This window comes from Callorhinus ursinus, unplaced genomic scaffold (assembly GCF_003265705.2).
Source record: "Callorhinus ursinus isolate GAN/ISIS: 27379988/994484 unplaced genomic scaffold, GSC_fseal_2.0 scaffold22, whole genome shotgun sequence".
Taxonomy (NCBI): domain Eukaryota; kingdom Metazoa; phylum Chordata; class Mammalia; order Carnivora; family Otariidae; genus Callorhinus; species Callorhinus ursinus.
The window spans coordinates 815795-842988 of NW_027397084.1; the positions used below are offsets into that span (position 1 = coordinate 815795).

The 27194-nt window shown below is 51.8% G+C and overlaps 1 protein-coding gene and 1 pseudogene across 1 annotated transcript; both read right to left on the reverse strand.

Annotated features, from left to right (window-relative positions):
* Positions 1–836: 836 nt before the first annotated feature.
* Positions 837–9598, reverse strand: PGC (progastricsin). Its single transcript, XM_025890810.2, is given in 11 exon segments — positions 837–989; positions 1691–1793; positions 2175–2318; positions 2936–2977; positions 2979–3056; positions 4260–4289; positions 4291–4457; positions 5149–5267; positions 6133–6256; positions 6557–6707; positions 9540–9598. Coding segments are annotated over 11 exon segments (1170 nt in total).
* A 10557-nt stretch (positions 9599–20155) lies between these two features.
* LOC112837830 (core-binding factor subunit beta-like) lies at positions 20156–26998 on the reverse strand (annotated as a pseudogene).
* Between the last annotated feature and the right edge of the window lie 196 nt (positions 26999–27194).

Here is a 27194-nt window from a genome sequence, read left to right on the forward strand (position 1 = left end):
TTGGGGTCAGCCTAGTGAAGGACAGGGTGAAAGAAATGTACAAGGAGCCTACAACCCTCCCATTATGGTTTTCCAATAATACTCCTCCTCAAGCCTCATCAGTCCTTGCTTGCTCCTGCCTGGGGCAAAGGGCTCTAGGTAAAAATATGTTTCACTCAGCCCAGACCTTCTGAAGCCCTCCTGGAAACTGGTTCTGGGAGCATCACCCCCCTCCCAGAAGGACCCATGACTGTCACAAGTGCACGTAGGCATCTAGCATTTCTCAGAAGCTCCTAGTACAAACTTGATCACAGGTGAGGAGATGAAGGCCTAGGTGTGGGAGGATGGGAGGCCTAGTCACAGTGCTAGTGGACTTGCCTAGGGTGATTCTGCTGGTCATTCAGTCCATTAGGTCAGCAGAGCATTTCAGGTTGTGGCAGTAGGGCCCCTTGGCCCATCACAAAGGAATGCCCAGCCTCAGTGTCACTAGCACTAGCAGAGAGAAGCTGTGAAGAGACTCCAAGCCCTGAGGGGTACAGGGCCCCTCCCCAAGCCCTACCTTATGCGCCATCTCTCTTAGAACCTCAGTGACCCCCCCACAAACCTCCTAGCCCCTGAGGGAGAACAGGTCCAGCAGAGGCACATCTGCCCTTGACTCCCACTCTTCGCTCCCATTCCCTGTGACCAGGAGCTGCCTTACAGGCCACAACCGCCCTCTAAAACAACACGCTGGCCAACATGGAAAAGAACTATTTATTATGACAGAAAGCCCAGAAGCCAAAGAAAGAAGGCTGAATTCAGAGAAGAAGCCCCTTCAGGGTGGGGGTGGAGAGGAAGAAGGAAGCCAGGCGCTGAGTCTAGGTGGCAGTAGCGAAGCCCACACTGTTGTTGCCAATATCGAAGATGGAATAGTAGGGCCGGAGGAAGATGCCCCCGAGGATCCACAGGGGCTGGCCACTGCTGGAGGGCAGGTAGGTGGCCTGGACCCCAATAGTGCAAATGCCATTGCCCTGCACAACACAGAAGGGCGGCGCTCATTCATTTGCTCACACGTGGACTGGGCACTGCTCAGCCCTGAGCCCCAGGGCAGGAGCGCGATGCAGAAATGAGGGAGCCAGACTTGCTGCCCCTGAGGGCTCACAGGCCAACTGAGCCCCAGAGTAGGAGGGATTTCTGCAATGAGTAAATGCAGGCTGCAGTAACCATCAGCAGTCTCCTCTCTCCGAGGTCCCACCTGCCTCCCTTTTGCTCCCGATTTGGAGGAGGTCAGCCTGCTGGCAAAGCCTTGAAGCCAGACCAACTTGACTCCCAACCTTAGCTTCACCCTGACTAGCTTTATAGCCTTGTGTCAGTTTCTTAATCTCTCTGGACCTCCAAGTTTTCACTTGTAAAATAGAAATTAGCATCTCCCCCATTGAATGGTCTGATACTTCAGTGGGAAACAGTGTAGGCAAAGTGCCTTCCCACAGTGCTGACCCTAATAAGTGCTCGACAAACACCCCAGTGCCTCTCCACACTCATTAATAATGGTAATCAATAGCAGATGACACTCTTCTGCTTCACAGCCTCATGCCGCAGTAGGGGTCTGGAATCAGTGAGTGCAGAAAATAAAGCAGTGCTCGCAAGCAGTTGGGGGATGGCACGTGGTGAGGAGACCCGGCGTCTCGGGCTCCCAGCCCCTCCTCACACCCGTCCGTCCCTACAGACTCACTGTGAAGACGTAGGAGTGGTAGGGCAAGGAGAAATGCACATGACTGAGGAGGAAGGTCAACGTGGGCAGGTTCTGGATGTTGTTACAGCCCACGATAAGCTGCAGAGAGCACAGAGCCCAGGTGCCTGAGGGGACCCACCAACCCCCTCACCTCAGCGCCCTTGCTTATGCTGCCCCACTTCGCCCCACACTTCAATCAGTTTGACCTTATCCAAAGCTTGGAAAATGTTTAACCCGTTTCCTTGGAAGGGCTGAAGCTCCAAGGAAATTCTACCCAGTAGTGATCACCCCTTACCCTCTCAGCACAAGCCTCCAGCCCCTCTGAATCAGCCTCCAGGCCCCCAGCCCCAGTCCTCCCAGGCACCCCCCCCCCAACCCCCAGGCCTTTGGGAGCTGCTAGAAGCATGGAGGCCAAGAGTGGAGCGACTCCCAGAAGAATCACACATGCTTCCCAGCGGGCCCCTCCGATAGAAGGGGGCTGCCTCCGCCAGGGTCCGCCTGGGTCCCTGTAGCCTGCAGAAGGGCGCTCAGGTACCGCTGGGGTACGGCGAGCAGAGAAGTGCCTGTGTCCACAATGGCCTGGCAGCCCTGGGAGCACCAGCCTGTGGCGTGGCCACCAATGAGGAGCCTGAATGGTGAGGAGATGAATGTGCTCGGCACCTCCAGCTCAGCGCATCTAAGAAGTGGGCTTTCCCCACCACTGCGGACCAAACAGCCACAGCCACAGAATCCAGGTATACCTCAGGAAGGTAAGGACTCTGCAGAGGTCAGTCCAGCCATGCCCCTGCCACACACCACTCAGAGTCTATTCAAGGCCACCTAAATGGCCATGGAACATCTTTCTTTAAAGTTCCAAGGACGGTACTAGAAACACTGAAAGCTGGGGTCACTGAACGGTTTAAGTACTAGGACCACATTAATCCCCCCCCATATACACCATGGTTTCCAATTAGTAAGCACATAGTGTTGGGCCACAGGGTTTATAATGTTTGAGATTCCAGACCTACCCCATTTATGTTGTGCCCACCCCACCTACTTCTCCAGGCTGAGCTGGGCCTTCAGTCTCCAGCAGAGGATAGCTGTGGCTTTGTGGGGGCAGGCCTCAGGGCTCCCCTATCCCCACCTCCTAGCAGTACGTACGTGTGTGTGTGTGTGTGTGTGAGAGAGAGAGAGAGAGAGAGAGAGAAAGAGAGACATGAAATGCCTCGGAGCCTGCCACGTCCTCAAGCCCCCGCACGGACTCACTCCTCCAGGCTGATCTGCCAGGAGCGCTCCTGGGTTATGGCGCCAAGTAGATAGGCCCCTGCGCAGGCTGTGCTCGACCCCTCCGAATATGAGAACTGCTTCATTCTGAGAGCTCCTATCTCTGAAGAAGGCAAAGGGAAGGGTGAATCAGGGAATGGCTATAGAAAAGATTTCCTGTTGAGCATTCACCCTCAAAGGGAAATAGAGGTCCTGCCCTGGCTGCAGGCTGAGGCTCCCTGAGGGCAGGGCTGTGTCTCCCCCTCAGTCCTGGGCTCCAGGGCAAGGCTGTGTCTACCCCTCACACTAGGCCTGCTGAGGGAAGGGGTTGTGTCCCCGTTTCTCACTGCAGCTCCACGCTGAGCCCCTCAGAATTCCCAGTGCCTCTGGGACCAGAGGCAGGGCCTCTGGGGAAGCTGCTGGTTGTGTGGCCCCCACTCCGTCCCATATACCCTTCTTCTCTCCCTTCCACCTCTTGCTACTAGTCTTGTATGTCACTGGGGGTTTGACACTGAGCCCGGCTTGTCATTTTTCTGCTGGGACTGGAGGGAGGTGGGGCCTTGGCTGAGAGGAGGGAAGGATATTCCCTGCTCCTTTCAGCCTTCCCTAGGAGCCGAACCTGAATGTGGAATTGGGCAGAGCTCCTAAGGGCTAAACTCAGAATGAATTGTAATCAGAGGTGAGACTAAGTCAGCAACGTTAGGAACAGGGTAATATTGTTGATAGTCAGCCTCAGGTGATTAAGGCCAACTAGCAGATGCTGACTATCTCCAGAAGGTGGCTGGCTAACTCTGGAGGAAAGAAAGTCCCCTCCCAGGCCACTCACCGCGCCCCCACCACCTGGCTCCCAGGCCACCCACACTAAACGGCTGCATTGCTTGTGTTTATGGTGAGGAAAACACCTTGTTAGGGGCAAATGATGAACCTTGACCAGAAGACTCCAGGATCTGGAAAGAACAATACATCAAAGGAGATGATGCAATAGATTGTACCCAAAAGAAGTGTCCAGAAGGCAGTGAGCTAACTGTGGCTCTGGACGGGAGGTAAACCCAAGAGGTATTGAGAATGAGCAGCCACACTCAAAGCTAAGTTCACCCAGAAGAGGGTGTCTGAGGGACAGACACAGGGATGAGGGAAAGGGTGTGGACAGGGGAACAGGTTCCAAGCCCAGGAGGAAAGTCCTAGACACAGTAGTAGCTGATGCCAAATGCCTACTGGGAGGCCTCCAAACCCCAAAGCACCGAGCTCATTTGTCGGGTCTGGGGAGGATGGGGGGAGTTGCCTGGGAGCTGAGGATCCCCCCCGCCCCCAACAAGCAGTTTCTTACCTGCCTAGGTAGAAACGAAAGACTGGGCTGGAGCACGCCTGCCTGCAGCATGCCCTGCAGGGCTGTGGTGCCCCTACCCTCGGCCAGGGTTGGGTAGGCTAGGCCCATGATGCCATCAAACGTTAGCTGGAGGGAACAGGGACCTGGCTCATGCTCACTCAGGCCAAACTGCTGGTTGGGGACCTGGATGCTCTGCACCTGGAAGGGACACAGGGGATGGGAGGTGACAAGTGTAACTCCACTCATCTTCCTATAACCCTCCTCCACAAAGACCCTTGAGGCTCCCTTGTTCATCCCTCCCTCACCCCTGCCCCTTGCCTTCTTTTTTTTTTTTAAAGATTTTATTTATTTATTTGAGAGAGAGAGAATGAGAGACAGAGAGCACGAGAGGGAAGAGGGTCAGAGGGAGAAGCAGACTCCCCGCTGAGCAGGGAGCCCGATGTGGGACTCGATCCCGGAACTCCAGGATCACGACCCGAGCCGAAGGCAGTCGCTTAACCAGCTGAGCCACCAGGCGCCCTGACCCTTGCCTTCCTGACACATCTTGCAAGAGCTAGGTTTTCTCTCAAGTGGCCTTCCCCAGCTGCAGCACCCCCACCTCCATCTTCTTCCCCCTGTTCTCCCCCACCCAGCTTTTAAGCTCCTTAACCAAAGGACCAGGCCATCCCCTTCATCGGGGGGAGCTCAGTGCAGGCTGGGTGACTGCATGAAGGGGTGCTTGGTGTACTCATCACCTGACTTGTACTCAGTAGAGCACTAGGTGTTTCTCTGTATTCTCGGTCCTGGCTAAGCTCCCATCAGACTCAGGTCTGGGAGTTTCCAAGCCAGGTCAGAGCCCTGGGTACAGTTCCCACATCCTGGGGCACAGAGTGGCCTGCAGCGGGCTCACCCTCAGAGTGTCATAGCCGTAGACAGCGCTGAGGCTGCCACTGCCATACTGCACAGAGAAGGTCTGCCCATTGCTGGAGTAAGTCGAGGACATGTTGGGGCTGAAGCAGGAGCGGCCAGCTGTGGTGGGAAGGAGGGTTTGGGGAGGCAGGCTGGTAAGTGGAGGGCTGCCCACCTGAGTCCCAGCATCCCAGGACACACGGTCTTGGGGTGGCCAGCTGAGAGGGTTCCCAGCATGGGAAGGCCCGTGTGAGGGAGCCAGGCTTGGCCTCAAAGCCCCCTCTGACTGACAGAATCTTGGGTTGTCCTTTGACCATGACCCTTGGTAGGTAAGTTGCCTAGAATCCTTCTCTGTTTCCCTGCCCCCTTTGCAGATCCCCACCTGAGAAATTACTCATCAGCTGTAGGAGCAAATGAACTTCCAGGGAATCCCTGCATTCCTTCCACCCTCATCCCGTCAAGAACCTGTCCTGAGATACCTAGGGACATGGCCAGTGAGGGACTCTTTGGACAAGAAGTGCCAGGACCCAAACCCCAAGGCTCTGGCAGGGACAGGGCAGCCTTAAGGAGGGGAACATGGCCTGTCTCCAAATACAACTACAAGACAGGGACCAGATCCTATGTTGCTCTCCCCTGTGTCTAGGAGACGCGCAATGAGATAACTTAGTAAGCAGTGGAGTGGAATAGAAAGAATGTTGTCGACTTTGGTGGGACAGAGCGGCGTGCAGGGGACAGAGCGGAGCAGAGCAGGATGGGCCGGCTGGAGCAGCCGAAGGAGCATGTGTTGGTGAGAGGAAGGACAAAGAGACCACCCAGGCCCCGGGCCAGCCTCTTCCCTCTGTCTTGAACATGCCCCTTGACCCTGGCCAAGTCCCTGACTCTCAGGATTGAAGCACCCAGGCCCCACGATCCCGGCCTCGCTCGCCCCTTCCCCCAGGGCTGTCCGTGCCCTCCCTTGCCAACCCCTCCCCCTAGGGAGTCCTGCACTTAGCGCAGGCCCGGCTCTGGTACTGGACGGAGGGCACCCACAGGCTGGAGGAGCCTGTATCAAAAAGGACCAGGAAGTTTTGTGGTGGGGTCCCAATGGCGATTTCCCCAAGGTACAGACTCTGGGGGGCCATGGGGCAGGCTGTTAGCTCTGGAGGGATACCGAGACCCTCAGGCCCAGCCCCCTGCACAGACAGAGCCCTTGCCCTACAACCTACCCCAGAGGCAGAGGCCCAAGCCTATCTTCCATACTTGCCCAGAACACACAGACCCTTCGTCGGGGCCAGCAGGTGTGAGAGACAGGAGCAGGCCCCAGGGGCCAGGTGGGAGGGTGCAGAGAGGATAGTGCAGCACACCCCCAGGGCCCGGCCTCAGCCTTTGGCACCAATGAGAGGGAACCCCCACAGAGGGTCAGGGCTCACATCCAGGTAGGCCAGGGGTTCGTAGACCACACCAAGGTCGCCCAAGTGGTACTTCTGGGCAGGGTCATTCTTGTGGGTCCTCAGGAACTCCCCCAGTAAGCCCTTCTTTTCCATGGTCTCACAGATGGGCTCTAATTTCCTCAGGGGGACTCTGCAGAAGGGCTGGCGTCAGCACAGGGCCCTCCCTCCTTCCTACAACACCTCTGACAGTCCCAGCGCCTCTGTCCCTCCCTGCTGTGCCACCTGCAGCCGCATCCCTCAGGCACCCAGCCTCTGTGCCCCTGTGCCTATCACTGTGTGTCTCTGTGTGTCTCCCTCTTGCTCCAGCTCTAGCTCTGCCATCCCTTTCTCTCTGTCTCCATGGCTCTTTCCCTGGGTATGTCCCTCTGTCTCTTTCTCCCTCTCTCTCCTTCAGAGCTCTTCTCAGGACTTGTTCCAAGATTCAGAAAACAAATACCTTCACCCACGCATGCCCGCACCCCATCTCGAGGGTCCTTAATGTCCTGGCCGTGTGCTCTCAGATAGCCCATAAATTCTTTCCCTAGAAGGGGGTGGGGGGACTTCAGCCATTAGCCTTGGCAGGATATATGCATTGTCTTTATGTAAGTTCTATGTCCAATGTAGGGCTTGAACTCAGGACCCCGAGATCCACAGTCACATGCTCTACCGAGTCATCCGGCCAGGCGACCCAGGAGATATGCATTTTAAGAAAGATTTCAGGGCGCCTGGGTGGCTCAGTTGGTTAAGCGACTGCCTTCGGCTCGGGTCATGGTCCTGGAGTCCCAGGATCGAGTCCCACATCGGGCTCCCTGCTCAGCGGGGAGTCTGCTTCTCCCTCTGACCCTCTTCCCTCTCGTGCTCTCTATCTCTCATTCTCTCTCTCTCAAATAAATAAATAAAATCTTTAAAAAAAATTAAAAAAAAAAGATTTCAGAGATGGCAGAGCTCACCCCTACCCTCTCCTATGGTGGCCCTCAGGCAGCTGGCCCCTGCTGAATGTGACACAGCATGGGGATGGACAGCGCTAGACTGGGACTCAGAAGACAGGATTCTGGGTCTGCCCCTGCCTAGGGCCGATCACTGCTCTTCTCCCGACACCAGGCAGGGTGGAAGTTGGCCTGGGTGGTCTGGAGCCCAGATCCGCTCTGGAATTGGAGCTGATGAAGTCTGGGTTTCTGCCCCTATCTCCCTTGGTTCTCCTCCTCCAAGACCTGATTGCTGCCATTGCCTAGGGGGTCTCTGCGGTCCACCCAGGCTCGTTCCAGACTCCAGAAGTCCCACTCCTTTCTTTTCTTTTGCCACCCGATTCCCCATTCCCTCAGGACCCCGCATTCGCCCCCAGTTCTCCACTGAACCCATTCACATTGAGCTACTAAGACTGATGGTTGCTCGGGCTCGCCACCTCTACAGAACTTGCATATTACACACAGGTTTCTGTGAGGAGCCTTGTCTTCAGCGGAGGCATCGGTCCTTACGGATGAGACAGGAGGCACTGTGCAGGCCGGGTGCCCTCCCCATGTCCTGGAACCCACACCTTCTCGCTCCTTTTCTCCTGACACCTCAGCATGTACACATTACATTCCTGGTGTCTCTGCTTAGATGACTGTGCCATCTGCTAAATAAATAGTGGGCCTTAAGGGAATTTTTAGCAAACGTCTGCCTATCCAGAAATCATCGTCCCTTGCTGCAGGAAGAAAGCACACCTGCCATTCAGAGTCTGTGTGGATAGCAGTCACCCTGACTCTGTCCCAGGTCCATCTTTTCTCATCAGATGGGGAAGCGGCTGTGCTTTTTCCTTTGCCTGGAATTGCAACCATCAGCAGATTAAGTCCACAGCAAGGCATGTAGCTCATAGTTAAAGATTATTGGGAACACACCGGGATGCATTGCTTAAGATAATGAAAAGGAAGCCCAAGAGAGCAAGAAATGAATTAGTCTGCCCAATCGCAAGGTGTGTGGCCCCTGCTTCTGCTAACAAAGATAGCATCACTGACACACATTGTTGGGATGTTTTACAGATCCACAGCAGGGAAGGAAAGGACCACCCAATCACATCTGGTGAAACCAGACAGCCCAGGGATGCCTGGGTGGCTCAATCGGTTAAGCGTCTGCCTTCGGCTCAGGTCATGATCCCAGGGTCCTGGGATTGAGTCCCTCATTGGGCTCCCTGCTCAGTGGGGAGCCTGCTTCTCCTTCTGCCTGTCACTCCCCCTGCCTGTGCTCACTCACCTCTCTGACAAATAAATACATAAAATCTTTAAAAAGTAAAAAAAAAAAAAAAAAAAGACAGACCAGTGCCAGAAAGACAAGTCATTCAATCTTGAGGTTGACCCAATCAATGACCCTTCAGAAGAACCCACAACCTCAAGCCCCTCATCTCTGATTATTTCCCCTTAAAAATCCTCACTTGCGGGGCACCTGGGTGGCTCAGTCGTTAAGTACCTGCCTTCGGCTCAGGTCATGATCCCAGGGTCCTGAGATCGAGCCCCGCATCAGGCTCCCTGCTCAGCGGGAAGCTTGCTTCTCCCTCTCCCACCCCCACTGCTTGTGTTCCCTCTCTTGCTGTGTCTCTCTCTGTCAAATAAATAAATAAAATCTTAAAAAAGAAAAAACCCTCACTTGCAAGGAATCAGGGCATATGGGACTTTTGAGCATTAGCTCCCCATTCTCCTGGGTAGCTCCACACCGATAAATGAGCCTATCTTGCTTCACGGCAAAAGCTCGGTGTCAGTTTTTTTATTGGCTTGCAGGGCATCTGGTGGACAAACTCTACTTTGGTTCAGTTACAGACATTTCGTGAGGGCAAAGGCTGTAGCGCCTCCCACCTCTGAGTCCCCAGCTTACACCTGCTTAGGGAGCCTTCCCCGCCCCAGCAGAAACTCCAGAGTAGAGACTGGTGGGGCAGCCCCTGGCCAGGCTACCCCTCACAGGGCTCCAGACTCCTGCCTGGACTCCGGCTCCAGAGGCCAGGCCCCAGACTCACTTGATGACTGCTGCCTCCAAAAGCTGGAGGCTGACCACGGTCACCACCATCCACTTCATGGTGCCGGTTCCCAACTGGCCACAGAGAAAGAGCCACTCCAAGTTGGGCTGATGCAATGGAGTGAAGGCCTGAGCACTCCTGCCTTTATACCTCCGGGTTCTAGCCCAGTCCCTGCCTCCCTGCCCCAGGCACCTGACCTCAATCCCAAGTGCACCCTGTGCTCCGCCTATCAATTGTTTTAGGTGTTTTCCTTTTTTTTTTTCCAATTTATTTATTTGAGACAGAGAGAGAGAGAGCACAAGGGGGAAGAGGGGCAGAGTAGAAGGAGAAGCAGACCTCCTGCTGAGCAGGGAGCCCGATGCAGGGCTCCATCCCAGGACCCTGAGATCATGACCTGGGCCGAAGGCAGACGCTAAACTGGCTGAGCTACCCAGGCATCCCTGTGTGTTTTCCTTCTTGAGGGTGGCCACTTTTTAATACAAGCTGTGGAGGCCAAGAAGTGTGAATAATAGGAGTTTCCATAAGATGCACCGGTGAGGATTTCTTCTTGTCCAGGAACACAGGCATGATGTGACATTTCGGGGCAAGGGCCAGAGTCAGGTCCATGGAGGGCCTGAGGATGAGAAACCTGGTTTCTCATCCTCCGTACTATTGCCATTTTGGAACATATGATTCCTTGTTGGGGGGCTGTTCCGTGCTGTTTAAATGGTTAGCGGCATCCCTGGCCTCCACCCGGGATGCCACCAGCAGTCCAAATGTTGTGAACCAACAATATCTCTGGGCATTGCCAAATGTCCCCTTAGGGGCCAAAATTGTTGAGAATCGCTGGTCAATAGGTGATGCCCTCAGAGATCTGACTCAAGTCCTGGTTCCCAGCACCCCCAAACCTTGTGGGGTGCTGTTCGGGTGACTGGGGATGATGGGGCTGGTACTTAGGATGATGGTAATACCATGCTGCTGCTCGTAGTGATGATGGCTGGATCCTTAGCTCTGAAGCCGGTGGTGGGGCTGGCGTGCCAGTGGCTGAGGTCAGAGCTATTTGCAATAGCTATTTGCAATAGCTTTGGAGGCTTCCCAGTCAAACGGAGTCCCAATTGGACAGTCTGTCCTCATAGTTCAGCAGGGACACACCCACAATGTAAATCACACTGGCCTGTGGGTATTCCCCTTGTACAAGTCCTCAACAACAAGAGGCCTGGGGCAGGGGAGGAGGGGACATGCCAGACCTTGCCTCTCTTCCTCGTGGTCTCTCTTCTCCAGCCCCACTGAGACTCTGCCCCTATCTTTAGTGCTCCTCCAATGCCTGTATCCCCCATTACTGTCCTCCAAGCCGCCATGTGCCCCGGTCCCGCCCCTAAGTCTGGTCCACCCTGTGCCTCTCTCTCTCATCTCCCGGCCCTCCTTGCTTCCCAGCTACAAGTTTCTCATGGGCTGAGATGACCTGGAGCTGGCCCAGTGCCCACCAGCCTGGCACAGGAGAGCTCCCAAGTTTGGGGTGAGTGGAAAAAGTCCCCAAGCTAAACCCATCTCTGCCACCTTGTACTGCACATGCAGGGCTCCAAACACTTGTCAGGCCCTCAAGCCCCAGGCAGAAGGCCACAACCAGACTTGCAAACACTGATATAATCCAGCCAATGGGGGAGATTCGCCTCTGGCCACCACCACCCACTGCCCAGCCAGAGCCCCAGAGCCTCCCCTAGCCCTATGATGGGGAAGGGGAGAGAGGGCACTAGAGGTCTTCCCAGGATTGTTGGCACAGAATGGGATATACCTGCCTGATTGTGTCTCAAAGCCAAAGCAGCTCCCATTCCTCCTTGCAGTCCCCAGGGACACGTTGGACTCTAGGATGGAAGGCAAGGGAGTGAGGGACTGCATTCCCTGGAGGAGGGGGTCTGCAGATTTGGAAGGGCACGCCAAAGAAAGGCATAGGGTTCTTGCAGGCTTGACAAATCCTATGAATATAGCAGAATCCATGGGATCCCTTAAGTCTTCTGAGTCTTGCCAGGCTCCCCAGCATGGGGCCTCCAGCGACCATTTCTTTATCTGGTAGTCCCTAGGAGTCTGACAGCTGCCAGGCTAACCTTCCCCAAAGCCCAGTGGCCCCACATCCCTTCTGAGCATCCCTGCCCTGCTGCTTCAAGCCAGAGCTCCTTTCTTGGCTGCCCGGCCCTGGGGGGTCTGCAACCTCACCTCTAACCCAACCTGATCTAATAGCAGCCAGGCTCCTCAGTGTCCTTAGATATTCCAAGCCCTCGTCTATCTCTGGCCTGACCCCCAAGACCTAGTCACTTGTTGGTGGAAAGCCCACTTCTCTCCCATCTAACTGTCTAAATTCTGTCCATCCTTCAATGCCTCTCCCAGATCCGGGGATGTGCAGTCTGAAGACAGCTTAGATGTCATCTACGACCGCCTCCTACCAAGGACACCCAGGGAGCCTGGCCCACGGACTCTGCCCACGTTTCTCTTCTGCCCCTAAATGCTGCACACCCAGCTGACCCTCTCCCCCTGGTGCTGGATCTCACATACTCTCAAATCAGTCTCCAGTTGTTTCCTGGGATATGTTTGCCTCCCCCATAGACTAGAAGCTCCCAGAGGGCAGAGACAGCAGCTTCCACCTCCCTATGCCTGGTCCAGAGCTCGGGAAATCTTGAACAGTAGCTGGAGCCCATGGAGTTGTTCTTGATCAGGCTAATTTATCTCCCCCGCCTCATTACCCCAGCACTGCAATTTTGCCCCCACACCCCAAAGGGATCTTGTCAAAATCTAGGGTCTGGGATCCTTTCATTGGGATGGTCTCCCTGGAAAGAGGCATTTGCTCAGCACCCTCTGGTCTCATCTCCCTCTGAGCACCACCTGCCTCAAACTCATCAAAGGCCCCTTTTGGCTAAGTAAATAAAATCCCAACTCATCACTCTGGCCTGGAGGACATGCTGAGTCTGGCCCCTTCCCCCTGTTTCCATGCTCAGCTTCCAACACTACCCTACACATCCTCTATCCTGTAGGCATAGTGACCGCCTCGCTTTCTCCCAAGGAGGCATGGTATTTGCCAACCTCCACGCCTTTATCCATGGTGTGCCCTCTCTCTGGGATGCCTTCCCAAGCATCTGCACTTGCAAAACCCCTGCCTCTTTCAACACCCAGTACAAATGCCACGAAGCCTTTCCTACGGTGCCCACCTACATTCAGACTGGCCCCTATAATGGAGAACTTTGCCTTTCCTTCTCTTATGGTATTTCTTTTATACCATCTTCTCTCCCAGTGACTTGTCCCAAATCTTACCGCCTGTAACTAAAAGACCAGGTCTCTTCCTGCACATGGCTCCTTCAACAGCTCACTCATTTGTCAGAGTGTCCACAAAAGTCATACTGGTTGCTGGGAATGTCTTGGGAATATGGAAAGGACTGAGGCTGCCCACTGCCACTGCTAATCTTTTCCCCTGGCAGACATCACTAATCAGACGTATCACTCTTTCCCACAGTGCTGAGCCAAGACCTTAGGATCCTTCCCAATCTAGCGCTTGAGGCAGCCATTCTCAGTCAATCCTTTTTTTTTTTTTTAAGAATTTTTTTATTTATTTATTTATTTATTTATTTATTTGACAGGGAGAGAGACAGCAAGAGAGGGAACACAAGCAGGGGGAGTGGGAGAGGGAGAAGCAGTCTCCCCGTTGAGCAGGGAGCCCGATGCGGGGCTTGATCCCAGGACCCCAGGATTATGACCTGAGCTGAAGGCAGGTGCTTAACGACTGAGCCACCCAGGCGCCCCTGAATCAATCTTGAAATGAGAATCCCTAAGCCCTTTAGTGGAGGGTTTGTTGGTTTTTTCCTTTCAATCTGGACACTAAATTTCATTTAGCATCCCATATAGTATTATATGGGATGATCAAGAACAACTCCATGGGCTCCAGCTACTGTTCAGGATTTCCCGAGCTCTGGACCAGGCATAGGGAGGTGGAAGCTGCTGTCTCTGCCCTCTGGGAGCTTCTAGTCTATGGGGGAGGCAAACATATCCCAGGAAACAACTGGAGACTGATCTGAGAGTATGTGAGATCCAGCACCAGGGGGAGAGGGTCAGCTGGGTGTGCAGCATTTAGGGGCAGAAGAGAAACGTGGGCGGAGTCCGTGGGCCAGGCTCCCTGGGTGTCCTTGGTAGGAGGCGGTCGTAGATGACATCTAAGCTGTCCTCAGACTGCACATCCCCCTTTTTAAAAATCAAGACATCTTGAAACTACAACTGTTCTCACTGTTGTACATTATCTTCTCGCTCTTAATGTACACACTTAGGTTTTAACAGAGCTGTAATCAGTCTGCAAACAGTGCTTCTGTTCTGCTCTTGTCACTAAGATTACTACAAAACACATTTCCACACATTAAGAAAAGCCACGTTCAGCATTTTTCACAGAGTTGAAACAAAGAATCCTAAAATCAGTTATGGACCCAATAAAGACCCCAAATAGCCAAAGTAATGTTGAAAAAGAAAACCTAAGCTGGAGGCATCACAATTCCGGACTTCCAGCTCTATTACAAAGCTGTTGTCATCAAGACAGTATGGTACTGGCACAAAAACAGACACATAGATCAATGGAACAGAAGAGAGAGCCCAGAAATGGACCCTTAACTCTATGGTCAACTAATCTTCGACAAAGCAGGAAAGAGTATCCAATGGAAAAAAGACAGTTTCTTCAACAAGTGGTATTGGGAAAATTGGACAGCCACATGCAGAAGAATAAAACTGGACCACTTTCTTACACCATACACAAAGATCGACTCAAAATGGATGAAAGACCTAAATGTGAGACAGGAATCCATCAGAATCCTAGAGGAGAACGCAGGCAGCAACCTCTTTGACCTTGGCCGTAGCAACTTCTTGCTAGACAGGTCTCTAAAGGCAAGAGAAACAAAAGCAAAAATGAACTATTGGGACTTCATAAAAAGCTTTGGGGGGGTGCCTGGGTGGCTCAGTCGGTTGGGTGTCTGCCTTTGGCTTGGGTCATGATCCCGGGGTCCTGGGATCAAGCCTCACGTCTGGCTCCCCGCTTAAGTGGGGAGCCTCCTTCTCCCTCGCTCTCTGCCCCTCCCCCACTCGTGTGCTCGCTCTCTTGCTCTGCTCTCTCTCTCAAATAAATAAATAAAATCTTTAAAAAGAAAAAAGATAAAAAGCTTTTGTACAGTAAAGGAAACAATCAACAAAACTAAAAGGCAAGCTACAGAATGGGAGAAGATATTTGCAAATGTCTTATCAGATAAAGGGCTAGTATCAATCTCATCATGAGAAGGTGTGAGGGGCAGGGTATTTTATATTTGTTTGGTCCGGCAACCCTGACGACAATCCCACAAGTTAGGTTACCTTATCCTCATTCTGTCCAGGAGACCATTCATCCATCTGTATCTCAAACAGCTGGAAATTGAGCTGTGTGTGTAGACATGGAGAAATAGACTGATTGTTTTTCTCTATGGTCTATTGATTAACATACTCCTGCTCCCTGACCACAGCTTGCCTGGCTGGCTTACGTGGAAAGTGGCGGGGGGCATTGGGTGGTGGGGGCATGTCACACTGGCACCCAGCTGCAGGAAGGGGAAGGATGGGGCAGGGCCTCCGGGTCAGCTGGAAGCCGGCATCCAAACACCACAGGCCCTTTTGGCTTCTTCTCATTCCCACTTTGCTTCTGTCCCCCACCCCCTCTCTCACTGTACGCCAGCTTTCTCCACATTACTGACCCCAGACAGCTGACTTTCACACTTCCAGAGAAAGAAGGAAACCAGAATTCCCGGAGGAATTCCTTGAATCCCTGACCTACTCCTGGACCAGCCAACTGTGGCCCGCAGCAGGGTCCTGAGAGAACCTGGAGGCTCCCTTGGGAAGCATTTTGAAGAGTGTAGACAAAGTCCCCAGAAGAAGCAAGGGATGTTTCCAGGCAAATTTTAGAGATGTCCACGCACATCTATTTCTGATGACATATAGACCCTACCACGAACTCTTTATCACTCTTCTTTGCACAAATGAAAGAATGTGATGGTCACATGTGACATGCAATTTGCTTGAGACCAATCTCCACCATTTGTTGACCCCTTGACCCCAGCAATTCACTTACCCTTTCCGAGCCTGAGCTTCCCTGACTGTAAGTGGGGATAACATCTGTCCCCAGGGTTGCAGTAACCATCTAATAAGGCCACTGTGATTGTGAAAGTGCTAGCAGGGGGCAGGCCCCCAGGAACTCTCAACTGAGTCGGAGTCTCTCTCTTAATGGAACAGGTCTGGAGGCGGGGCTAAAGAGGAAACGGGACCTGGGGAGCACTGACAATGTTCTGTTTCTCGACCGGAGCTCCCCTTCCAAGGTCTGTTGAAGTCAGCGAGCTGTGTACTCACGATCTGTGCACCTTTCTGTATACATATTGTACTTCCATTCATGTCTTATAAAGTCACCATTGGAGCGGAAGGAAGAGAACAAAGGAGACAGGACACCTGCCCGAGGAGAACCCCCCAAATGAAGGAGGGAGGTGGTCCCTGCTTAGGGAGATCCCAGCTAATGGGGACCTGGCAGGCTCACCTGGGGACCTGGCAGGCTCACCTGTGATACCACTGTCCCCAGCAGGACAGAAGCAGAGATGCCCTCACATGAGATAAGGACCAGAGTGTATTCTGTGCATAGTCATGTGTTGATTGTAATACATTTACTTATTTATTTTTCACAACACAGGAGTTTATTGTGAAAGTAAATTAAACAAACAAACGTACAGTATGGCTAGTGGTGGCAAAGGCAATCTGGTAGCTTAATGCAAGTTTTAATGGAGAGGAGTTTAGAAAAGATGATGCCATGATGGAATTTTTTAAAATATAGACTATGGAAAAATATCAAATTATATCAATGACTTAATAAAAGTTTTCAAAGCCTGCACTCATGGAGAAAAAGGACTCCTGATCTTAATGCTGGCATTAAGCAGTGGTGTGCTAAATGATAGGAAAAATCGAGTATTTACAGAAGGATGGCAATATGAACATTTAATAACATTTGATCTTAATTACTGGTGGAATAAAAGCCCCTAGCTGGAAGCAATAGAGGAAAATGTACCATCATCATCATGTTATTAAAAAAAATTAAGTGCAGGGATGCCTGGGTGGCTCAGTCAGTTAAGTGTCGGCCTTTGGCCCAGGTCATGATCCCGGGGTCCTGGGATCAAGTCCCACGCTGGGCTCCCTGCTCAGCAGGGAGTCTGCTTCTCCCTCTGCCTGCAGCTGCCCCTGCTCATGCTCTCTCTCTCTCTCTCTAATAAATAAATAAATAAATAAATAAATAAATAAATAAATAAATAAAATTAAGTGCAGAAGTCAAAAACCAAAGAGCTCTGGGGTAAAGTAATCTTAAAACACCACTTTGAGGACCACTTAAAATGTCATTCCCTCAGGGGAAATGAGGGCCCTGAGTATGTAAATATGTGAGTTGCACAACACCAAATACCAACCAAATCCATTCATAGTCCTTAGTTACACAAGATCAGCATAATCTTTTATGATGTGCTGTTGTTTATAATAATTTAAACACGCTCTTCACCACGCATGACTTTAAATATGTAAAAATATTTTTATCCTGAGATACAGGATATGTTTATGAATTATAAGACCTATACACAATGAAAGGCACACCTCCCTCATCAATCAGATACATACATACATGTGTGTGTTTTAAATGCGATGACCTTATTTACCCAAAGAATACAAACATAGTGATCCAAAGGGGCACCTGCTTCGCAGTGTTTATAGCAGCAATGTCCACAATAGCCAAACTATGGAAAGAACCTAGATGTTCACTGATAGATGAATGAATAAAGAAGATGTAGTATATATATATATATATATATGTGTATATATATATATATATATATAGAATGGAATATTACCCAGCCATCAAAAAATAATGAAATCTTGGGCACCTAGGCGGCTCAGATGGTTAGGCATCTGCCTTCGGCTCAGGTCATGATCCCAGGGTCCTGGGATCAAGTCCCGCATCGGGCTCCCTGCTCCTTGGGAGCTTGCTTCTCCCTCTGCTTCTCTCTCTCTCTCTCTCTCTCTCTGTCTCTCATAAATAAATAAATAAATAAAATCTTTAAAAAAATTTAAAAAAAATAATGAAATCTTACCATTTGCAATGACATGGTTGGAACTGGAGGGTATTATGCTAAGTGAAATAAGTCAATCAGAGAAAGACATGTATCATATGATCTCACTGATATGAGGAATTCTTAATCTCAGGGAACAAACTGAGGGTTGCTGGGGGGTGGTGGGAGGGATGGGGTGGCTGGGTGATAGACATTGGGGAGGGTATGTGCTCTGGTGAGCGCTGTGAATTGTGTAAGACTGATGAATCACAGACCTGTACCTCTGAAACAAATAATACATTATAAGTTAAAAAAAAAAGAAGAAGAAGAAGATAGTAGGAAGGGAAAAATGAAGGGGGGAATCGGAGGGGGAGACGAACCACGAAAGACTGTGGACTCTGAGAAACAAACTGAGGGTTTTAGAGGGGAGGGGGGTGGGGGGATGGGTTAGCCTGGTGATGGGCATTAAAGAGGGCACGTATTGAATGGAGCACTGGGTGTTATACGCAAACAATGAATCATGGAACACTACATCAAAAACTAATGATGTAATGTATGGTGATTAACATAACATAATAAAATTAAATTAAAAAATAAAATAAAATGGTCTTAAACTAATTCATCTCAAAAGATTCTATTAATAGTCCTTTTGGAAAATACCATATATATAACCTGTGAGTTTTTTCCCAGAACAATTAATGAAGAAAATATACCCTCTGCACAGATGAACATTTTCTCTCTAATCTTTCATCACCCAGTATTGTTTTTACAAAAGCAAACATAATAAAATACACATAAAAGCAGCTACCTTAAATATGATTTTAATACAATATTACTGTGATAGCTGATTCATCAATATCTCCAGTTATTTTTTAAAGGTTTATTTATTTATTAGAGAGAGAGAGTGCACAAACACACACACACACAGGAGTGTGGGGGGGGACGGTGCAGAAGCAGAGGGAGAGAGAATCTTAAGCAGACTCTGTGCTAAGCATGGAGTCCAACTCGGGGCTCAATCTTACTAACCCAAGATCATGACCTGAGCCCAAATCAAGAGTCAGATGCTTAGCCACCTGAGCCACCCAGGCACCCTTCAATATCTCCAATTTAATATGCTGTTTTATACATGAAGACTCTCCATTATCCCTTTTCTTATTGACTTAAAAAAAATCCCTGAATAAAACAGAAGCCAGCCTGGGACTTCTTTAGGCATTTCACTAGAGTATTACCATCTATGGAGAATATCTCCACACAAACTCGTGATCACAGAACAGAATGTAAAACAGATCTGGGACAGATTAGAATTAATACCAATTAAAAATTTTTACATTTAAGGAGGAAAGAAAAAGAAGCCGATTATCAACATTTAAAAGGATGCTGCAAGGGATGCCTGGGTGGCTCAGTCGGTTAAGCATCTGCCTTAGGCTCAGATCATGATCCCAGGATCCTGGGATTGAGTCCAGCATTGGGCTCCCTGCTCAGTGGGGAGTCTGCTTCTCCCTCTGCCTGCGCTCTCCCTGCTTGTGCTCTCTCTCTCTGACAAATAAATAAATAAAGTCTTAAAAAAAAAAAAAAGGAGGACACTGCAAAATAGAGTCCAAGATGGCGGAGGAGCAATTCGTCTGGTCCCAGGAATTCAGTTGGATAGCTATCAAATCATTCTGAACACCTGCAAACTCAACCAGAGATTGAAGAATAGCTGCAACTCTAAACGGATACGGCAACTTTAACAACTGTAAACTTTGTGTTCAAAGACTGTGGCAGGGGCGCCTGGGTAGCTCAGTCCCTTAAGCATCCCACTCTTGGTTTTGGCTCAGGCCATGATTTCAAGGTTTTGAGATCAAGCCCCACATTGGGGTCCCCGCTGGCCAGGAGCCTGCTTAAGATTCTCTCCCTCCCTCTGTTTACCCCACCTTCCACCCCCACACATGTGTTCTCTCTCTCTCTAAAAAAATAAAATAAAATAAAAATAAAAGGCTGTTACAGGCAGCTCTACACTACTAGGTTTTTAGTTTACAAATAATGCAAACACATCAGCAGTTTTGAAATGCCATAGACTACAAAAACACAGAAACAAACAAATAACCAAGAATGGCTATTTAAAAGGAAGCTGTGTAACCAACACATCTAAAATTCTAAAGGAACAACTGATTTGGGGGGGAAGAAACCCTCTGATAAAAATTTTAATTTCTTGACATTTTTAAATGACGTAAACTTCTAAATTAAAATGGAGGACAAAACGAGCTTTACAAGTGGATAGTTTCAACTCACTAAAATCATGCCAACAAGGTAAGCCTGCATAGAAAAAAATTTTAGATCACTGGCTGCATGCATACAAAATTAGAAATGCAGGTATTATAGTACAAAACCATGGCAGTGTGCGATGTCTTGTTACTAACCAAGGTTGAGGAATAGACTGCAGTACCTCCAGTGACCACAGTTTCTGGTCTTTTAATGACTATTTCTGCCAACTAGAAACAATGTATACGGAAAGATGGGTGGGCACGTCTGCTGTGCTGCTAATTAACGAGGTTGAAGTTCATCACCGCCAGGTAAATTGGAGCCAGGACTAGGGTCTTATGGTCTTCTTGTGTCCATTTCCTCCCGAGGGGACCCGTCTTGTCTTCCAGTCCATACCCCCTTCTCCAAGCCTCTTCAAAAGCCCGTTGTGCTAATGCACCCCCCTGCTGGACTCGCTGCACATCAGACCCCAGGCAGCCCCTACCATCCTGTCTCTGGAGGTCAATGCAGCCTTTCCAGATAACACAGACTCCGTTCAGAATCATGGGAGCCTTCCCATCCACCTTGCCACATCCCCCCAGCTAGGTGTCTGTCGTGTTCTCCCTGCCAGCTGGCCGGAAAACCCTGGAGAGACAGATTGGCTCCTGGGGCCACTAAAGCGATTTCCCAGTGGCTGTTGGGGCAGGCGTTCTGGAAGCATGCCTGGCGCTCCTCATGGGGCCTATCCCTGAAGCCCATGTACTTATTCTCACATTCGCAGCTCAGCTTCCTGAGGAACTCGTGCTCGAGTTCTCAAACTTGCATCTCTGGTCGGGCACAGGGCGTGGCACCCTTCCCACCCCGAGGCCACGCTGCCCGGTTCAGGGCTTGCGGGGCACCCTCTGGTCTGCTCCACGCTGACCAACTCAAGTGTAATATATTTAGTGCAGATGCAGCACAGACACATCACACCTGTGATTTCACGGACACCGAAGTGTAGGAAGGAAGGGTTCCTAAGAGAGGAGGGTCAGGAAGCAGCAGAATGGCAGCCTGAAATCCTTGCCTCTCCGGCGCCTGTCCCCTGGGCTGGGCACCTCGGGAAGGGCCAGGGCCCATAGTTAGCTACCCGAGGGCCCAGGGCCCCAGGGCTGGGGTCTCTAGGGGTTAGATTTGTCCTCCTCCTTCTCCTGCCCAGGACCCCTTGGCAAGGGACAATCTGCTAGAGATGAAGTCCAGCCAGGAACCCTAGCCTCCCCCCGTACAACCGAGGCCCTGCCCAGGGGTGGTCATGTCCATTGGAGCACACCGTCAGTGGTCCTGACAAGTGGGGGCTCCCTATCCATGGCTCAGCTTCCTCCCAAACTGACCTCACCCCCTTTTATTCAAACCCCAGCCACCTGCCTGTTCCCCAAAGCTGGAGCCCACAGAGCCACTTTATTTGGGGTGTCCTAGTTCTCAGCCCTGAGAAGCTGGGTTTGGCTGGAGTGAGTGACAAATAGGGGCTCCCCAGCTTCTATGAGATCCAGAGAACCAGAAGGCGTGCTTCCGACCAGGGAGATAGGCAGAGACAGTCTATACAGCAGTGGCCGGCTCCCCTTGTAGTTGCCCATGCCAGACATGGAGTATAGACCCTCAGGAAGGCATCATCTGGGAGCCACAGGGGCCAACTGCTCTCCCAGGGCTGGTTCCTGGGCTGGAACCCCATGAGGCAGTTACTGCACTCACCTGGAGGAAAAGGACTGAAGTGCTCAGCAGGCAAGAACCTGAGCTCTGAACTCACAGAAGCCTGGGTTCAAATCCCAGCCCACCTCTGGCTAGCTGTGTGACTTTGGGCAAATCACTTGACCTCTCTGAGCTTCCGTATCTGCATCCCTTTTTTTGGTGGGGGGGATAATGGGACCCACTGCTGCATTCTGCACCATGAATGCAAGTAGAGAAGAGTGGCTCTGGCAGGCGACATAGCACCTGCAAGGGGTCTGAGGTAGACAGATGACATGATGGAGCTGCGAGGCTGGACTATGACAGGGAGGGGGGCCTACCAAGGGAGGCAGAGGCTCAACCACCAGAGCTGAGGCCTTGAGGCTTTTTTTTTTCTTTACCACAGTTAGAAATGTATTTTACACCATCACCTTATACGCATACATATAATACATACTGGAAACAAAAGCCTCACTGCCTCATACAAAATTCCAGCCCATGTACACGTGTGCACCCTAATTTTTCTGTTTTCTTTCTTTCTAAAGTGTTTGTTCTAATCAACTAAATTGATTTCTAAAGGGCTGTGAGCTGCAATTTGAGAAACACTGACGTACATGGCATTGAGCCCACGGATGCCCGCACACACACAAGCTTTGCACACTCAGCTGCCATTCCACACATAAGCGATTAATCACAGGTTTTTGGAGAGTAGGGTGGTGTCTCTTCTTTCCTCCATGTCCCTGATGGTGGAGGCACAGAGGATGCTCACTACATATTTGTTCATTAGGAGCAGGGTGGAAGGCTGAGAGAGAAGAGGGGCACAGCCTACCTACCACGTTTGGAGGTGGGAGGAACCTGAGGAGGACCCACTGCCTACCATGCCTCTTGCTTTGGCTTCAACCCTTTCCCTGGGCAATTAGAATGGAGACACTCCGCAGGTAGTAAGTACCAAGTCTTGGGCTTAAGAAAAGGCTGAGTGATCATTTGTGGGAGTAAGGGTAGTACCTGCTCCTGGGACTATTGCCAGGATTTCAAGAGTAAATGCCCAAGGAGATTGCTTTATATACCTTCTGTCTGGATGTAGCTTTGTAGGTGTGCGGGCCTTTCCTGCATGAGTCTCCTGTTCTTCCTAGCAAGGCTTTCAAAAGTAGGGATGAAGCTTTTCCTATGAGACTGGGGCTCCCTGAGGCAGGGCTATGTCTCCCCCCTCAGACTGGGGATCCCTGAGGGCAGGGCTGTGTCTCCCCCTCAGATTGGGGCTCCCTGAGGGCAGAGCTGTGTCTCCACCTTCAGACTGGGTTCCCTGAGGGCAGCGCTATGTCTCCCCCTCAGACTGGGGCTCCCTGAGGGCAGGGCTGTGTGTCTCCCCTCAGACGGGGCTCCCCGAGGAAAGGAGTTGTGTCCTGCTCCTCTGACTGGGGCATGTGAAGGGGGTGGCAATGTGGGCTGGGTCCGGGCCTGTATAGGATTGTTGGGGGCAGAGGAATGGGAGAGACCTCAGGGAAAGACTGCAGATTAGCAGCGTGAGCCCCTTAGATTAAGCAGGCTGGGTGAGCTCAGGAGCCTAGTGAGTGATTGTGCTGGTACAAGGTGGCTCCTGAGGCCCCAGGTTCCTTGTGTGGGACCCCTGGGGGAGAGCAAGGGACTTACTTCAGGTTAAAGATAACTTCAGAGCCTCCCACTGTGGCTTCAGCTTCCCTCTTCCCTACACATCAGAAGTCCAATCTTAGAAGATCTCCTGATCCCGGCTCACTTTGTGTACAGACCCCCCCATCATGCAAAAGGCCTTTCAAACCACTGTCCAGGGGCACTGGACTGGCTCAGCCAGTGGAGCATGAGTCTCTTCATCTCGGGGTCGTGAGGTCAAGTCCCATGTGGGGCGAAGAGATGACTTTAAAAACAAATGCTGGGCGCCTGGGTGGCTCAGCTGGTCAAGCGCCTGCCTTGGGCTCAGGTCATGATCCCGGGGTCCTGGGATTGAGTCCCATCCCCAGTCTTCCTCCTCAGGCTCCCTGCTCAGCGGGGGTGTCTGCTTTGCCCGCTCCCTCTGCCCCTCCCCCACCCCTCGTGCTCACGCTCTCTCAAATAAATAAATAACATCTTTACAAACAAACAAACAAAACCACCAAAGGCTGTCCATCCCATTCATTAGTGGGTTGTGAGGTCAGTCTGGCAGACCCCGATGGGGGTTCTGTTTTGGACGCTGCGGACTGGCACAGACGAGATCAGAGTGCATGCAGTTCCGGTAACAGGGCTACGCGGGGCTTCACGTGTGTGTGTGCGTGTGCGCGCGTGAGTCCTGGCTCGCGATGCAAAATGCTGAGAGGACGCCACACTCACGCTGTCCAGATGCGTACGCACAAACATCCGTGCACGGGGAGGCCTGCGCTTGCCCGGAGGTGCTCACCTCCAGCCTTGGGCTGCGCACGAGCTCCTGCTCCCCCACAGAGGCTGCTGCGTTTCCACGTGCTCCACGCGCCTGCACACACCTTCCTCTGAACAGGGCAGAAAGGAAGAGCTCCCCGTAATCCTCCTGCCTGCCCTCCCTGCTGTCCCTCCTGCTCCCTTCCTTTCCCCCTCCTTCCCCTCTTCCTCCAAACCATCCTGCCTTCTCTTCTGCCCCTCCCTCCTTGCTCTTCCCCCTGCCCATCGGGGCTGCCCCTCTCAGCCCTTGCTGAACGATAGCCTGCGACCTCCTCTCGGCCCAGCTGAGACCCAGGAAACTCCTATATGTGACTCTATTTCCCAAAGGCAGAAATGCGGACCAGAGGTCTGACTTTACCACAGACATTTGACATCAGGCCAGTCCTAACTGCCCTGATCATGTGGTCACCCTGTGGGTGTGCGCAGCCTCAGTTTCTCCCTCAGAGAGAGTGGCCCACTTTGGCCATGGAACTTGGCCAACATGGCTGTGAACTTCTAGAGTCTCCCTTGGCTCTTAACCGGTCTCCCCTTTAAGCCCCCAGGCCTGTCCAGAGGGGCTAGGAAGGTGTTCCTGTGCCCCATGTCCTCCTGAGACCCTGCTGGGAGGGGGCAGTGGGGAACTGAGCAGGTTTAAATGGGCTGCAGGGAGGAGCTGTGCTGGACTTAGCCACACACAGGTCTCCTTGGGTGAGGGAGTGGAGAGTGCCTGGGTGTGGCGATTGGGTGGCAGGAAGGGGAGTCCCAAGCCTGGGCATATCAAAGGCCAGAGAATCTAATCACCAGGGCCTGGATAAAGAGTAGGAACTGGGACTGGTCCAAAAGTTCCAAACCAAACATTGATAATGGATCCAGGAAGCTCCATGTCTGGAGCTATGGTTGTAGTCCCAGACAGGATCCTGGCCAATCTAGTTTAGGTTCTGGAGAAGTCGGCCTGTGAGTGGCAGTGCACAGCCTACTAGGGTTTTTCCCTCTACTCAGGGCTCCTTGTGGGGAACATCTGGGCAAGGTAGGGGCTGGGACCCGGGACAGGGAGCTGGGGATGGGTAGCCTCAGTAGGGACCTCCCTCAGCAGGTATGGGCACCTCTCCCCAAAAGCTTGACACCTGGAGGGCTTGGCTGCCCATGCCCACTACACAGGGAAACTAAGACCTGGAACAGGAAGGAGAACCCAAAGCCCCAGGAGAGGAAGGATCCAGAGGCCTTGGACACTTCCCAAAGCTCCCCCTATTGCTTTCTTGGCTGAACATTCCCTTTTCCAGATTCTAAGGGAGTCTGGAAGGGGTCTGGTTGACCTTCCCCTAAATCCTCCTCACCCTTCACGGTCCACCTTCTTTTTTTTTTTTTTTTTTTTTAAAGATTTTATTTATTTATTTGAGAGAGAGAGAATGAGAGATAGAGAGCAGGAGAGGGGAGAGGGTCAGAGGGAGAAGCAGACTCCCTGCTGAGCAGGGAGCCCGATGCGGGACTCGATCCCGGGACTCCAGGATCATGACCCGAGCCGAAGGCAGTCGCTTAACCAACTGAGCCACCCAGGCGCCCCACGGTCCACCTTCTTTAATGAGCTTTCCCCCATCACCTGCTGTTATTGTGACAACCATAACAGAGCTAAACTTGGGCTCTGTGCCAAGCACCCGCTTTATGTGCATTTTCTTATTTAACACGCAACTTATGAGATAAGTGTTATTAGTTTCCCTTAATAGATAAGGAAACGGGTTCAGAGAGGGTGAGTGATCTGCCTGCGGTCACACAACTTTCAAAGGGCAGAGGTGCATGTCCCATGCTCCTGTTTGTGTGAGCCTCACTTCCTCAACTGCAAGCTTTGGAGAGTTGAGGCTTTGTCGAGACTCAGCCCATACAATCTGGATTCCAAACCCTCCCACTGTGTCCAAAGTTCTCTTGGGAAATCAAGACCACTAGACCTGTACGATTGTGCATCGTGCCCCCACCCCAACCCTGATATATCAACACACTGATCTATTCCTCAGGCCCCTTAGTCCCAGGGGGAATGGAGCTCAATAGGAAAGAGGCCAGAACCAACCCACTGGGCCAGAGAGGCAAAGAGCCTCAAAAAACACCTGGACACTCTTCCCCACCCCCACCCAGCCCTATGCCTGATGCCCTCCACTCTTCCCTCCCAGGCTCCCGTTTCCTTCTAAGTCCTCCCCAGACTTGGCTGCCTGACTCTCCCCAGCCCAGGCAGCACCCCGGCAAAAATTAGAGTTGCACCACATCTCTTCCCTTTCTTTTTTTTTTTTTTTTTTAAGATTTTATTTATTTATTTGAGAGAGAGAATGAGAGAGAACATGCAAGGGGGGAGGGTCAGAGGGAGAAGCAGACTCCCCGCCGAGCAGGCAGCCTGATTCAGCACTCAATACTGGCACTCCAGGATCATGACCTGAGCCGAAGGCAGACGCCCAACCAACTGAGCCACCCAGGCGCCCCCCTTCCTTTCCCCAGAGAGTCAGGGTCTTCAGGTTCCTTTCTCCTTGCCCCCACACCTTGTCCCAGCCGTAGTCCTTCTGGGGCCTTCTCACCCAGACAGGAATTGAGCCAGGTAAAGAGGGGCAGGTGGAGGAAGGCAACGGAATGACACCCCCAAGGGACCATGCCTCCTTAGCTAAAGGGACAGGCCACAGGGAGAGGGAAGGCTGAGGAAACACTCCCATCACTCAGCAGGCCCCCGATGGGGCTGAGGGGCCCCTCCCCCCACAAACACTGCTCATTAACTCAGTCATTATATTAGTAATCCCTTAAGAATGAGCATAATGACAACCTCCACTGGCAGCACGAGCCATACTCTCACACGCCTGTCCTCCCCAGCCGCTCTCCATAGGCCTCCACAGGGTCATGGGTCAGCAATGTCCGTCCCTGGAGAAACCGGGCCTGGAGAGGCCAAGAGAGGGGGTTCACCTGGTGAGCAAGGCAAGTGGCAGGGAGGCTTCCTGTCAATCATAGCAGGCAGAGTACAGCTTCGAGAAGAGCTAGGCTGAAGGCCCCAGTGATGCAGCCAAACCCATGCTCCATGGTCCATGGAGAACCCCCTCCGGACCCTTCTTCTGATGCTCCCAGCCCCCATCTATGCTCTTCCGTCACCTCCATGTTCATGGCAAGAGCTGGTGCCTCTAAATTCCAAGACAGACCCAACGACCAAGAAGAAATGTCACCTGGATGAACGGACAGTTCGGACTTTGAAGTAACAAGCCAAGGACTCTAATATTAG